This window comes from Rhinatrema bivittatum, chromosome 16, assembly GCF_901001135.1.
Source record: "Rhinatrema bivittatum chromosome 16, aRhiBiv1.1, whole genome shotgun sequence".
In the NCBI taxonomy this organism is placed as follows: Eukaryota; Metazoa; Chordata; class Amphibia; order Gymnophiona; family Rhinatrematidae; genus Rhinatrema; species Rhinatrema bivittatum.
The window spans coordinates 37,331,890-37,347,048 of record NC_042630.1 but is presented as its reverse complement, the minus strand read 5'-3'; the positions used below and the strand labels follow the sequence as shown (position 1 = coordinate 37,347,048).

Below are 15,159 nucleotides of genomic sequence, written 5' to 3'. Positions count from 1 at the left end.
ATGTGTTGTTTCAGGTTTAGTTCACAGTCTAGGTATGACACCTAGGCTACGTACCTTTTCTGCTAATTCTACTCTTTGGTTATTGTTAATCGTTATTGGTGATTGTATTGGGTTTATGTTTTTTCGTTCTAAGTGCAGGAATTCTGTTTTATCAATTTATTTATTTATTTATTTATTAATTTCTATACCGGCTTTCACGACCAAAGGTTGCATCAAGTCGGTTTACATTTAACAAGTCGTGTAATAAACATAGAACTAGGGTAATTGAACTGGTGCAGAAAATAATAGTTACAATGAACAAGGAAATTACCAACTGGGATAGGATTTTTATCACTAGCTCCATTTGGATATCCATATCCATGGGATAGGATGTTTATCACTAGCTCCATTTGGTTTAATAGCTGTTTGATTATGTCAAGATACATATTGGCTAGTTTGATTGTTTTTTCAATTGTGTATTCAATGGGTAGGATTAGCTGTATGTCATCTGCATATACAAAGTGTATGAGTCCAAGGCCTGCTAGCAGGTGGCATAACGGGAGGAGGTAAATATTAAAGAGTGTTGCAGACAATGCTGATCCTTGTGGTACTCCCGTTTGTAAATTTACTTTCTCTGACTTTGTGTTTTTGATTTGTACCTGAAAAAATCTGTTATTTAAATATGACTTAAACCAGGCTAGTGTGTTACTGTGCAGCCCTATTTCTTCGAGTCTTTTAATTAATATTTTATGATTCACTGTGTCAAATGCTGAGGAAAGGTCTAATAAAACAAGGATGTAATGTGTTCCACTGTCAAAGCCTCTTAAAATATTGTCTAGTGCCAGTAGTAGTGTTTCTGTGCTATAATGTTTGCGGAATCCGTGTTGTGCAGGATATAGGATGTTATTGCTTTCTAGGTGTTCCGATAATTGTTTTTGGACTGTTTTTTCTATTAGTTTTGCTATCACTGGTAAATTAGATACTGGTCTATAGTTATTCAGGCTTGGGGGGGGGGGGGGGGGGGGGGGGTCGAGGTTTTTTTTCTTAATGATTGGTTTAATAATGGCTCCTTTCAGGATGTCAGGCATTGAACCTTCTTCGAGAGATAGGTTTATGATTTTTGCTAGTGATGGGGCAGCTATGTCAGTTAAATTTTTTAATTTCATTATAGGCAGGGTGTCGACTGTATGTGGGGCGGGGTTTAAATTTTTTATCATGGTTTCTACTTCTATGTTTGACACCTCAGTGAATGAAGACCATTTAGTTACATCCCTGGTGTGCATTTTGACTTCTTGTTTAGTTGTTTTGGGAATTTTGGTTCTTAAATTCTCAATTTTTTCTTTGAAAAACTGTGCTACTTCGTTGTATCGAGTTTCGGGTAGGTTCTGTTTGTTTTATCACTGGTTAGTTCTAGAGTTATTTGTAAATTTTTCTATTTTAGAGCTGAAATATTTTTTTTTGCATCAAGGATTACTTTTTTGTAGTGAGCCAGAAGTTTTCTGTGTTTTGTTAAATTTTCGGTTGTTTTATTTCCTTTCCATTCATTTTCTTTTTTCCTAAGATTTCGCTTAACTTCTTTTATTTGTTCATTATGCCAGAGATTTATTTGTTTTGGTTCCTTAATGTAAATATTTTTTGTGGGATTTATTTCATCTGTTAATTTAGTAGTCCTATTTAACCATTCAGAGGAATCCAGCCCTGGTGCTGGTCCATATTGTCACTGGACAGATTACGTTTCTGGCCTAGGGGCAGGACACAACATATTTTACTGTTATTGTATCAGCTGCTATTTCTTGTGTTTCCAATAAGAATGCACCAAGCTTTTCCTGTTCAGTCTTTTGTGGGAAGTCTCTGATTTTCTTTATCACCTTTGAGAACATGCATCTCTGATATCTTTGTATTTTGCACAGTACAGGAAGAAATGCATTTCTGTTTTTCTGGTGTTGCATTGCATGCAGAATCTGGCTTTATGCGATTTCAATTTCAGTTTTTTTCTCTGTCTTTATCTCTAATTTGTGGTCCCTTATGTATTAGGTAAGGGTCAGTCAGTGCTTTGCATGTGTGACAAAGGTGAGGTATTCTGTTACCATCTAGGTTTTATATAGGGCTCTCTCTCTTTTTTTTCCTTTGGCCTGGGGGAATCTCCTAACAGTCTCAGTCTCTCTTTCTCTCCCTTAACCTTTCTTCTGGGTTTGGGTGGGACTAAAGAATGCTTTTTAAGGAGGCACCAAGGCAGGCTGGTATAGAGGCTCTAGAAATGCATCTTTTGCCTGGACTGGCCCCACAGCATACGTGGCACCCAAGAATATCTCAGTTGCTGGAGGGGGACAGTGGGAGAGGGCAACCTGTGTGCTGTCCCTATTAGTGACAGCAGAATTACTGGTCTGGGTATAGTGCTGTCATAATTACAGGCCGATACAGTACAGTGCGCTCCAGTGGAGCGCTCTGTTAACCCGTGATTGGACTCGTGTTTTTGATGCGCTAGCTTTACCCCTTATTCAGTAAGGGGTATTAGCGCGTTGAAAACGCACGTCCAACCCCCCTGAACCTAATAGCGCCTGCAAAATGCGATTCAGAAAGCAAAATGTGCAGCTAAGCCGCACATTTTATTTTCAGAAATTAGTGCCTACCCAAAGGTAGGTGTTAATTTCTCCGGGCACTGGGAAAGTGCACAGAAAAGCAGTAAAAACTGCTTTTCTGTGCACCCTCCGACTTAATATCATGGCGATATTAAGTCGGAGGTCCCGAAAGTTAAAAAAAAGTAAAAAAAAAAAAAAAAATTGAAATAGGCCCGCGGCTTGAAAACCGGACACTCAATTTTGCCGGCGTCCAGTTTCTGAACCCGTGGCTGTCAGCGGGCTCGAGAACCGACGCCGGCAAAATTGAGCTTCGGCTGTCAAACCCGCTGACAGCCGCCACTCCTGTCCGAAAAGAGGTGCTAGGGATGCGCTAGTGTCCCTAGCACCTCTTTTTACTGCCGGCCCTAAATTAAATAAATTAATTTACTGTATCGCTCGCCTGCTCTCCTGCGATTTTTACTGTATCGGCCCGTAAGTGAGAGAAGAATTACTGGTCTAGGTACAGAGCTGTCCGTATTAGTGAGTGGAATTGCAGGTTTGTATATAATACCATTACCAATAATCAGAGCCATTTGACACACCAGCATTCAACCCCCTTCTACTCCTCCTCCTGTCATAACAGTTGCCAGGCAAAGTCCAGTGGCCTTCCCGATTGAGTCAGGATGCATGCCTCTACTTCAGATGTTGCATGCACCTCTGTGAGGCAGCATTACTGCCTTCTGCTATCATCCGCTTTTGTGGAAAGCTGGCTTGCCAATGGTTATTTGCTGCGCAGGTACCCAAATGAACGCTGTCAAGGAACCAATGGAGGCATCAGAGCAAAGCATGCTGGGCCCGAGTGACCAATCGTATCACAGAATTTTGCAAACTCATTTTGTAATGAGCTGGAGGGCCTGGTGAATCAAAAGACAAAGTAACAAATGGGAACCAATTCCTGGGCCAAAAATCTGACAAGGCCAAGATGTCTAAACTCTGGTTTCATTGTTCACAGAAGGAAGGGCTCCTTAAAAGCCAAGAAATGGAAATCCATCTTCAACCTAGGGCGCTCTGGCAATGATTCCAAACGCAAGTCCGCCAAAATGGAGGAGAAAGGTAACGGACCCTGACTTCCACTTCCCGAATGCAACTCTTGGGCTTATTCAATGGCTCCAGGTCATCAGCATAGGCTGAGCCAATCTTGGTTTTACTTGTACCTGATGATCTTCAGGTGGCCAAACAGGTGGATAAAGCAACGGTAAAAGCCAGAGGGATGCTTGGTTGCATAGGGAGAGGAATGGTCAGAAGGAGGTGATATTGACCCTGTGTAGGTCCTTGGTGAGACCTCACTTGGAATACTGAGTACGGTTCTGGAGACCGCACCTTCAAAAGGATATAAACAGGATGGGGGTCGGTCCAGAGGGTGGCTACTAAAAGGGTAGTGGTCTTCATTGTAAAGCAATGTTCTAAACATGTATACCCTAGAGGAAAGGTGAGATATGATAGAGACATTCAAATATCTCAAAGGTTTGCATGCACAGGAGCTGAGCCTCTTTCAATGGAAAGGAGGCTCTAGAATAAGGAGTCATGAGATGAGGTTAAAGGGAGTAGACTCAGGAGTAAACTTAGGAAATATTTCTTTACAGAGAGGGTGGTGGATGCATGGAACAGCTTCCCAGGGGAAGTGGTGGAGACAAAAACAGTATCTGGATTCAAGAATGCATGGATAAATACAGGGGGGATCTCTAAGGAAGTGATGAGAATTAGAATGCTAAATTAATTGGACAGACGGGCAGACTGGATGGGCCATATGGTCTTTTTCTGCTGTCATGCTTCTATGTTTCCCTATTGCATCTATGAACTCGTCTTCCCACACTTTTTAGGCTTAGTGTTTCCAATGCATCTCTTTGACAGGTTGGGTGCCATATGCCAGTCTTGCTGGTTGACTGTCCCCTGCCCAATAATATCTGGATTCACATGTCCTGCTTACGTTTCTTATTTAAATTGTTTTATTCTTATGTAAATTGTTTTGTTTGCAGATGACAAATCCAGTAAAATGAACCTGAGGCCGGCAAAAAGCATGGATTCTCTGAGCTCCATGCCCTGCACAAACGAAGGTAACCCAACCAGTATAGCAAAGGTGTGTCTCATTGCTGGCCAAGCAGCATGGAGCATTCATTGACACATTAAGCAAGTGAGCCATGCAGCAAAATGATTTTAACTGGTACTTCAAGCGGATATGAACGTCTCATGCGGGTTCAGGGCAGCCAGCACCCACCCCACCCTGCACACCTCCTTTTTACTGAGTTACAATCGCAGAATTGCTAAGCGAGCCGGTTATAGAAGGGAGCTGTTTGGCTGGCCCTGTTTCTTTGAATTTGCGGCCCTTCCACTCCTAGTGCATCGTGTGATTTGCAGTCTTGCTTTGCTCCATCAGCTATCAGCTCCACAGGTAGTCATGAAGAGGGGGGTCAAAGTCAGGATTCGCTGTCCCGGAACTGGGTTCCTTGGTGTCCGTGAATCCACTGGATCCAAAGCTTTGAAAGTACTAGAAATGATGTATGGCATAGCAAAGCCCATCAAATTGTCTCATGGGTTCAGTGATCATACAGGGGTTAATATTACATGCATTATTGCAAAACTTGCGCAAAACCAGTCCAATTTTCAAATACAAGGCATAAAGGAGCCGATGCAAAACGTGTGTCCAAACGCATGTTGATGAGGCTATTAGCTATTCTCCCCCAGATCCAAAAAACAGGTGTGCACCTGACCCGCATATTTTTACACACAGAAATTAACACCTGCCCAGAGCAGCTGAAAAAAGTGTACAGAAAAGCAGAAAATACTGCTTTTCTGTACTTTCTCTGATTTAATATCATGGCGATATTAAGTCGAAGGACCCAAAAGGTTTAAAAAAAAAAAAAAAGTGTATCGCAGTCAGGTTAGGAAAAGGAATGCTCAGTTAACGAGCACCCATTTTCCTAACCCAGGGCTGTGCACAGGTTAAGAAAATGGCACTTGTAAAATTGAGCATCTGTTTTCCTAACCCGCTGACAGCCACCTCCTCCTGGGCAGCCGTGCCGAGGCGGCGCAAGGGGCGCACATTTGTCCCTAGCGCCTCCTTGGCAGCGCGAACCCTTGTTTAAATAGTCGATCGCATACCTAGGAGAGGTGGCTGGGTGCGCGTTAGGAAAGTGGGAGCTCGACACCGAGCGCCCGTTTTCCATGCAGATTTATTGCATCGGCCCCAAACTGAGCTCGCCTATTGGGATGTTATATGGCTAATACATGCGGCACTTTACTTATTGCAAAAGCAGGAGAAAACGGCATATGCCACAGCCATTCGAGCTGCATATGGAGATCCACAGTGCCTGGCTCAGAACAACTTTTTTCTTTTGGCGTACAGACGTACGCATATTATGAACTTGCCAGTGGACTTTTAGGTGGCTGAAAATCCTCTTGAATGCATGCAGGCGACCTATGTGCCTAACTCCTCATTTTGATGCGCACCCCCGGCAAAGCTTGTGAAAATTCGCCCTTTAATGTTCTTGTCCAAAGAGCTTGAAAAACCGGATCCAAACCAGTTTTCAGCTGCACAACAAACTAGCTTCAGCCACCGGGGAGAAGGCAAGGGCTGCTGGGCAGAGGGTGGTTTCAGATGCACAGCAAGGAGTTTTAAGACAGAGCATAACCATGTATGTGGTGCAGCAGAGCAGCTGTAACAGTCTTGAAGAAAGCTGGATTCTCTGCATGCTGTGATACCCTGCGTTGTAGCAGCATAAGTATTATCCCACGATGTATGAAGGATATCCGAAATCTCACGGCTCCCTTCTTTAGCTGCCGTACCACAGGCAAACGTATATGCCTTAGGTGCAGTGGTGGGAGTGCAGTTTTGAGTCATATCCGAGTCAGTGATTACAATAAGGATCCCCATCCCATTATGAGATGAATCCCTTGAAGTTTTTTCATGTGTCCACCTCCCTTTCTCTGGTGAAATAATCTTTCAAGTATTGAAATATCTATTATAGCCCCCGCCCTCTCCTTTCCTCTGTACATCATTTAAGCCTCATGTGATAGGGGTTTGTGGTGCAAACACTGTGCCATTTTATAAGCTTGTTCTGGACTGACACTACCTAGTCTGTCTGAATCCTTCTGGAGGATTCAGCTTCCAGAACGAGACACGGGTACTTCTTTTGATAAATCAGATCCATGGCCATTATGAACGCTACATTTTTTTGTTTGCATTATGAATTCAGATCAGAGCAGTCTGCTGAGGAAACGGTCCCAGAAGAATCAGATCCCGATCCGGCACGAGAGCTTCGGCCCTTGCACCCAACCCGAAGATGGCCAGAACCTCCTGGAGTCTGATGAGTATCCTCAGCAGAAAAGCAAAGAGGAGGGGAATCAAAATCTCCCCGACTATGAGACTGAGACCACTACCAAATCGGAGCCCACCACCCCTAAAGTGGGACGGTCTTCCTTAGGGGGGACTCCCCAAGGCCGATCGCCGAAGGCAGCGCGGAACCGGGCAGAGAAGTGTGCCGGGGTCCACATCTCTGGTCCTTTCTCAGTCACCGTCCCCTTTCATATTACCTCCAACCTCACCTTGTCCCGCCTCACCCGGGGACTGGAGTGCCCAGCCCTGAACTTCTCCATCGTAGACCGCACGGAGCTAGAGAACTCCTTGCCCCCAAAAGATCAACCATCTGACCAAAAAGAAGTGAGCGAACTCCAAGGCCATGGCAAGATGGAAGAAAATGCTGGTGAGTTTTAAGGGTCTATGGGTTATACGATGATATACAATAGTGACCATACACTACTGAAAAACTCCTCTTCTCTGATTGGCTGAGCCAGGTTGGTCTGCTCAAGTAATGTGCGTAGAAACCAACCAAATCAAAAAGCAGCTCATCTTTTTCTGCTTATTTCTGAGACAGTTCTTAAACTTCCTTACGTAAGAACTAAGATACCACACCTTTTCTCTCTTTATGGAATCAGTTTTCCTGGGTTTCGAAAAATACCTCTGAATTTTGTTGGCCATCAGGTGAATGACTGGAGATGAAAGATACCCCCCAAGGTTTCCTGCACCTCCAACTCATCTGCCAGCCGTGCAGCAGTGTGATGACATGGCTCTGGGGGGCAAGAATGCCCAATCTCTGTTCCAAATTTTGGAACGCAAAGAGAAGCCATGGCCTGGGTTTTCACCTCATTCTGCGTGGCATGCATCAACTAGAAATAATTAAAAAAAAACATTAATTTTGGATGTTTAACCCACTCAAGGTTGGCTTACTGCATTATTAGTATTTAGGTACACTAAGTCCCTGCCCCAGAAAATCTTATAATCTACATAGGTACTTCCACAGCATCTCCATCCCCGACAGATCCAGAGAATGGAAAACCTGGTCTGAGAATTACACTCGGGTCCCCACATGGCAGTCCATGCCACTACTCCTGATCCCTTGGATCAGCTCCCAACTGGGATGTTAATACGCTGGTGGATGTCCATATGTCTGTCTCCTTGCAAGGTCACCACATGGTGTCTTCCAGAGAAAGGGGAGCAAATATTTGATCACTGATGGAGAAACTAAGAGGCACAGAGAGATAAAAAGGACAATTTTCAAAGTCTCTAGCTATGTAACTTTGGGAGTTATGCAGCTACGGCCCCTTTAAAAAACTGATTGGGGATAAATAGTTAAATTTAGCTATTTGCCTGGATTGGAGAGGCCAATGGGGTATTTGAGTGATCGGCACTGCTGGGTGGGAGATGATTTTTTTTTTCCTGTGGATATATCCATCTAACATAAGGATTCTCAGGAGAGGGGCATACATTTTCACTAAGTTAATCTGTGGCCAACCCGGCTTAGTTAATTACAGGCTAATTTTTAGCTACAATCTAGCTGACTAGGTTGTGGCTGATAATTAGCCTAAGCATGGCCAGCTAAAACCTTCCCAGATATCCTTGCTGCTCACTGGCTCTTTGAAAAGTTGCCCCAAAGAGACTTGCTGAAGGTGACACAGAGTCAGTGCCGGGATTAGAACTGATATCCAAGGAGATGCATTTAGGCCACTGCGAAGCATCGGATTTACCAATGCACAATGCACGGATTATCGTGAAACTGCACTGACTGCATCATGTCCACATTTCAGTTGTACCTGGAATAGAAGGGAGAGATAATGCTGTTTCTCACCCACTGATGCTTAATATCTTATTTTAATTTGAAGTAGAAAAGGCAGAAGCATGTGACGGCATCACGAATGCGCGCCTTTCCTTGGAGGTCCAGGACTCTTTTTCCTTCCTGGACAGTCAAGATGGCTACCTGGAGACCGGCATTCCTGATCTGCGTGGAAATGGCCAAATGGAGACGGGCAGTTCTCCTGCTGTGGAGGAGGAGATGCCGCAGCATGCGGGAAACCCCATCGGATACTTTCTAACCGCTGGCGACATGTTGGAGGAGGATATCAGAAGTGGATTCATGAATGATTTTAACATGCAGGCAAGTAAGGTGATGAGTGGCAGTCTATTACTACTACTATTTATCATTTCTATGGCGCTACCAAAAATATACACAGACATGAGAAGAATTTAGCAAATTGCTAAATTTACATATAAGAAACAGTCTCTTCTCTGTGGAGCTTACAGTTTAAGTCAAGACAGACAGACAAGACAAATAAGAGATTTTAGGAAATGTATTTATCACAGTGAACGCACAAAAAAAAGATATTTTTAGAAGGGGACTGAATAGGGCTTGAGAGGGAGTTTGATGCGGCAGCTCAGAAAAGCTGTTCCAGACAAACAGCCCAGCAAAGTAAAAAGCACGGAAGTGGGAGCTGGTGATAGAGAAGCTCGCCCAACGAACAGAGGTCACCAGGAGGGAAGCAGGGCAAGATAAGAGAGGAGGAGACAAAGAGTGAAAGCATTTGAAGATGAACAGGAGGAGTGTGAACTGTGCGTGGAAACGGATGGGGAGCCAAGGTAGAAAGCTGAGAAAAGGGGTTACATGGTCAGAAGGACCCTTAGAGGAGGATAAGGTACGCAACTGAATTTTGAATAGACCGCAGTGGAGACAAGTGGCTCCCTGGGAGAACTCGGAGGAGCGGGAGGTGATGAAAGAGCAGAGGAGTGTTTTGGTAATGGTTTTGAAAGGGAAGAAAAGGTTTTGGTGATACTATACAGAAACAGCATGTTTTAGGAGTGTTTTGGATGTATGCTGAGGAGGAAAGAGAGACAGAGAAGTCGAGGCTAACTCGACTGAAAGGATTGGGAGGATAAAAGTATTATCCACGGAGATAGAAAAAGAGGGAAGATGAGGTGGATTGGGGAGAAAGGATAACAAGAACTTAGACATGCTAAATTTAAGGTATCGGAAGGAGATGCAGGTAACGATGTCAGACACGCAAGCAGAGATTTGGGATTGGACTGGATGAAAGTTGTGCTGTAAAGCCACTGATCTGGGAGTCGTCAGCATAAAGATGAGAGAGCGAAGAACAGAGAAGTGGGCAGAAGAGAGGGCCCCGAGGCTCACGGATGAATAATAGGATGGTGGTGATGAAGGATACACCACAGGATTCACCATCACAGGTGTAGCTCCCTTTATTCAGAATCCTCCCTGAAACAGGGTAATTGTGAAGTTCCGTGATCCGAAAGCACTAAAAATAGTTTATCGGGCTACTTAAGAAAGGTTTGCAGTAAAGTTGGATCTTCCCCTTGTCCCCAAAAGACTTTTGTCTCTCTTAGAAACACAGTTGGAAGCTAAATGAAATCCTATTGTCCCATTTACAAAGTAGATACTTCTAGCTAGTGCAGCAGATTCCTGGACAATTCTCCTGTACCTGATGACTAGGACAGTAACCTTCCTGGACTGCCGACTGGTGCCCACTCAAACTAGTAGAGAAGGCAACTCACTCTCACAAAGGAAAAAAAGGAAGGTAAACGGCCCTTCCTTTTCCAGGAGCTTGGAAAACCACAGCCTTTGCTGCCACTCCCTAGCTCCTCTGGACGATGTCTCCCCCTGATGACTCGTGGAGTCACCTATACAGATGTTGGACAAATGACCCATCCTGTAGGGGGTAGATCCCGACAATTACTCAAAAGTAACTATAGGTTCATAGAACCTCCCATTGTTGGAAATTTTCATATTTTTGCTTATGGTGAAGCCTAGTAGGATAAACGCAGGAAAGGATCTATAGACTTAGAAGTTCATAAGAACACAAGACTTGCCATACTGGGTCAGATAAAAAGTCCATCAAGCCCAGTATCTTGTTTCCAACAGTGGCCAAGCCAGGTCACAAGTACCTGGCAGGATCCCAAGGGGTAGATAGATTCCAAGCTGCTTAACCCAAGAATAAGCAGTGGATTTCTGCATGAAAAGAAATATGCGTGACCTGCCCTCTCGCCATATATATATATTTTTTTTTAACATGGCTTTGATCATAGTTGTATCATTATTGTGTCTCCAGTGGGGCTCCCACAGGCTCTGTTCCACTCAGTGACACAACATTTGTTCTCTTAAAATAAGTTAATAGAATTCAAGAGAAGTCCCTTCCAATGCATCACTGGTCAGGTCTGCATGACTGGATGAGATGCTCACATTTGTAATTTTTCACCCTGAAAGTGTGTCTGAATGTAGTCGTCAGTCTATCACATGGTTCCATTCCCTGGCATACTCCTACAAAGATAAGAGCGCACAGGCAAAACTCCGCCAGCGCAATCAGATCCTATTCCAATCCCAGAAGGCAGTTGCCTTTAAAGAGCTTTCCTACGCCACATGCAGGTGTGAGGGTTGCCTCTTATTATACAAGAAAGTCAGTCCTTGCAGGCGGAGAAGCCGACCATGGCTTCATGTGTCCCCTGCTCAGGGTTTTAACTTGCAGTATATACACACCAGGGTCAGCAGCCACCACTGAAAGACAGGAAAGGCTGAAAACAGTATTTTATAGGAGAGAGATCCAAATCAGAAGAGTTAGTTTATTAATAAAGGACACAGCTAAAAGGAAAGCCAGCACCTGAAAGAGAAAAGATTTTCATTCCGTATATTTGGCATGGCATTTTGATTTGATTGAAAGCATATTTTGTGACATTTCTAAGATTTTTTTTTTCTACTGTGAACTGCTAGATGGAGGAATTCTCGGTGGAGCCACCTCCAGATGACCTGTCCGATGAGGATTGTGACCAGATGTACTTTATGGCCACTGGTTGCTCAGACGTTGACGAGCTGGGCAGGGAGATGGAGGAAAACTCCGAAGAGGTGTTTCTAAGTGCTTACGATGATCTCAGCCCTTTAGTCAGCGATGCCCAGGCTACTCAAGAGCTTTCAGGTGACCAAGTTTTGGGCATGCCCACAACAGAACGTGCTTTAAAGGAAGATGCCCCCCAAAAGTCAGCCGATGTGCATCCAAGGAGAACATCGGAAGAGGGGGGACCTGCTACAGATTCTGCTGGTCTCTTGCCATTCATGGAGCTTGGGCCTGCTGCGATGCATGTCCCATCAGCTCGTGTAGATGCAAGAGAAACTGAACAGGATCACCCTACTGGAATAACATCAGTAGACACGCATTCTAGTCTTAATCAGCTTCAGGAACTGTTGAACATGATTGAGGACGGCCTGACTGACTCTCCTCCAGCTAGCCAGAAAATAGAAGAGGTGATGCTTGTGGATGAAGATAGTCCAGGTATGGAAATAATCTGCCTGGGCAGTGCAGAACATCCCAGCCCACATGGAACTGAGAAGGCTGCTCCATCCACAGATGATCCAGTTGTGGCAATCTGGGAGGAGAATAAGAATATGGAAACAAGAGGGTCTCCTGAAGGAGAATGCATTTGCAAAGAAGAGCTCGCAACAATCCTTAGACAACTTGAAGAGGACCAGGCTGCTGCTCCTTCTAATTTTTCTTTTTGGAAGCTGATGGTAGCAGTCTGGCAGGGAACCAAGGAGAATCTACATTTCCAGAAGGAGACAAGCAACTTGAAGGTGCATCTTATCCAGTGAAAACAGACAATACACAGTCATTTGAAGCTCCAACCAACATCTTCCTTCACAAAGCTGGGAAACCAGTACCAACTGAATCCTTCCAAATACCTGAAAACAAGTCACACCCTCGAGTTTATCTTGATGGAAGTGTGTCCATGAAACTAATTTCCACTCTTGCTAGAATCCAGCAGGTGAAATCAGTGCCAGTTGTACCCCCCAAGCCTCAATTTGCCAAGCTCCCTCCTGCACTAAAGAGTAAAATTCATGTGGGAGCAGCTTCTGCAGGTAACAAAGAGACAGGACTGAGCCACAGTGGCAAGCACAGCAAGCCAGAAAAGAGTTACAGTGTGGATATTGGTCATACTCCTGGAGGCTCCCTCCAAAAACAGCGCCATTCCAATTGGCGCAAGGGTGGAAGCAAATCTTTTGATGCAGCCGTGGCTCTTGCCAAAGAGAAAGAGTCAACACAGTGTCCAGTTACGAACACACAGATCTATTATATTGGTGATTCACATGAAACGCATGGACTCTCCGAGACAGATAAGTCACTTCATCTCTCCAAACGTGCCATCAAGCCAGTAGGTCACAGATCAGGAAGACCTCTAAGTTGCATAGGCTCTCCGTCGTCTCTTGAATCTCCAGCCCTAGGGATGACCCTGTCCAAGGAAGCACCAGGTGACTTGGCTTTGGAATATGAACAGAGGACAAGCCAGGATCCGCTGGCCAGCACTCATGAACTTCCCGCAAAAAACAGGCTGAGCATGCCAAGAATAGGTCAAAAATCAGACATGGCAGACACACTGACTAGAATCAACCAACAGCGACGATCACTGGTGTAGCTTTACAGCTCAGGTACAGAGTGAGGCACATCTGAAAACTTATGGACTATTTTTCCATCGTGGCTTACAGAAATGTACCAAATGCAGAATGAGTTTCTTGCCATGTTTTACCAAGTTTCATAAGATAATTGCATAACCATTTTGGATTCAAAATTAATGTTTATTTTCTGAAGTACAATAAAGTACGATTTGATGTATTTTATTCATGCAGAACTCTCTGATCTTTAGAATTACAGTTTTTTTTCTGACTTGATTCCTCAGAGAATACAATAACACGGTAAATGATGACAAATACAGACTAAAATGGTCCATTTGATCTGCCTGGATACTACAGAATCATATCCGGATCCATTCCTTTGCTCCATTCCCTAGGGAAAATATGCATGCTGTCTGAGTTTCAGAATATTCAAGCAAACTGTTGGAGAGCACACAGGTCTGGATAAATTTTCTTGACTGTAGAAGCCAGATTATTTTTTTTTAGTTTTGAAGGTTTTGTACCATATTTTCTAATTACACAAAACCTAATAGCAATATTTCAACACACAAACTAATGTTTTAAGTACATGCACCACTTAACATTTGGCAAAAGAATTCAGCACTTGTACAAGCCATAAAGCTAGGAAGCTGTTCATTGCACACCTGTCTGCACCAGAGATGGCTAAACATTCACACACGAAACGTGGAAAGATGAGCGAACACACTAGTTTGGATAGCAAATAACAGGTGTATTGCAATAGTATTCACAAATGGTCCAACAAGCTCAAAATAAATAAGCAATAAGTACCTTCAAGGTATGTATATAGCAAAATGTATTCAAGAATTGGTTCCCCATGCCAAGAGCCAAGAATCCAGAATGCACAGTACCAGAGAGCTTCTCGTTTTCAAGAGATAGGGAGAATGGAGAGAGGCAAAGAGAATGCTAATAGCTGAGCGCTCTCTCAACTTCCTATCTCTATCCCCAGCAGTCTCTCTCAAACCCCCTCCACCACCTTCTATCCTCAGCAATCTCTCTTAACCCCGCTCCCCCAACACCCTCTGTAGTCTCTCTCGCTTACTGTGCTCCACTTCACCAGCAAGCAGCAGTTCTCCTACTCTGGGCCAATAATGAAGACATCTCCTCACTTTTGTTCTCATAGGCTGACAATGACACCACATCCTCCTTCCTTTCACCCATGTAGGCCGCTGATTAAGCCTCCTCCTCCTTCTGTTGACCTGTTCAAGCCACTGCCTCCTGCTTTGTGGCCTGTTTAGATCACAGACTCTGCCTCCTCTTTGGCCTGCTCAGGCTGTTGACTTCACCTCTACTGCTGCTGCAGGTGGCATTTCAAGAACCACATCACTGATAAAAATACTAAGTGCCATGATGAAATTTTTGGTGCTATGGTCACCTGGCACCTGAGATTTGTTGAGCCCTGGCAGAGCAGATGACATCATAATCTGCTTTCGATACCTTTCATTTTATGGCATCATCTATGTGACAAATTGTGTTATTTCTACATATTATAAAACTGCGACTGTTACCGAACTAGACTCATTTGCACTACAGCACCAAGAATGCCTATGTGTGCAAGTTCCTTCCTTTTCTTTCCTCAGTTACTTCTTTATTTATGATGCATTCACATCAATATGGAGAGAAACAAGAAGCAGATGCTGGATGCTTCAAGCCAGGATCAGCTGTAGTTGTGTAGCTGACAGCTGTTGGGCCTTGGGGTTGCTTGTGGCTGCTATCCAGCTTTCTTGAAAAAGAAAGCTTTTTCAGAGTTTATAAGTTATTACTGAGCAGCACCTGGCTATACATTCATAACTTATTTGGGAAAAAAG

The 15,159-nt window shown here is 44.0% G+C and overlaps 1 protein-coding gene across 4 annotated transcripts in view; it reads left to right on the top strand.

The window, feature by feature from the left end:
- The window catches only part of ARHGAP30 (Rho GTPase activating protein 30), a 51,393-nt gene extending 38,762 nt beyond the window's left edge, over positions 1-12,631 (top strand). Inside the window, exons 8-12 of one of the 4 annotated variants that reach the window (XM_029581141.1) lie at positions 3,553-3,650; positions 4,574-4,651; positions 6,791-7,297; positions 8,754-9,034; positions 11,645-12,631. In XM_029581141.1, coding sequence (XP_029437001.1) covers positions 3,553-3,650; positions 4,574-4,651; positions 6,791-7,297; positions 8,754-9,034; positions 11,645-12,517 — 1,837 coding nt within the window. In that variant the 3' untranslated portion in view covers positions 12,518-12,631. Of the gene's footprint in view, positions 1-3,549; positions 3,651-4,573; positions 4,652-6,790; positions 7,298-8,753; positions 9,035-11,644 lie in introns of all 4 variants that reach the window. The other 3 variants (XM_029581139.1, XM_029581142.1, XM_029581138.1) reach the window with 3 other exon arrangements.
- The last annotated feature ends 2,528 nt before the right edge of the window (positions 12,632-15,159 follow it).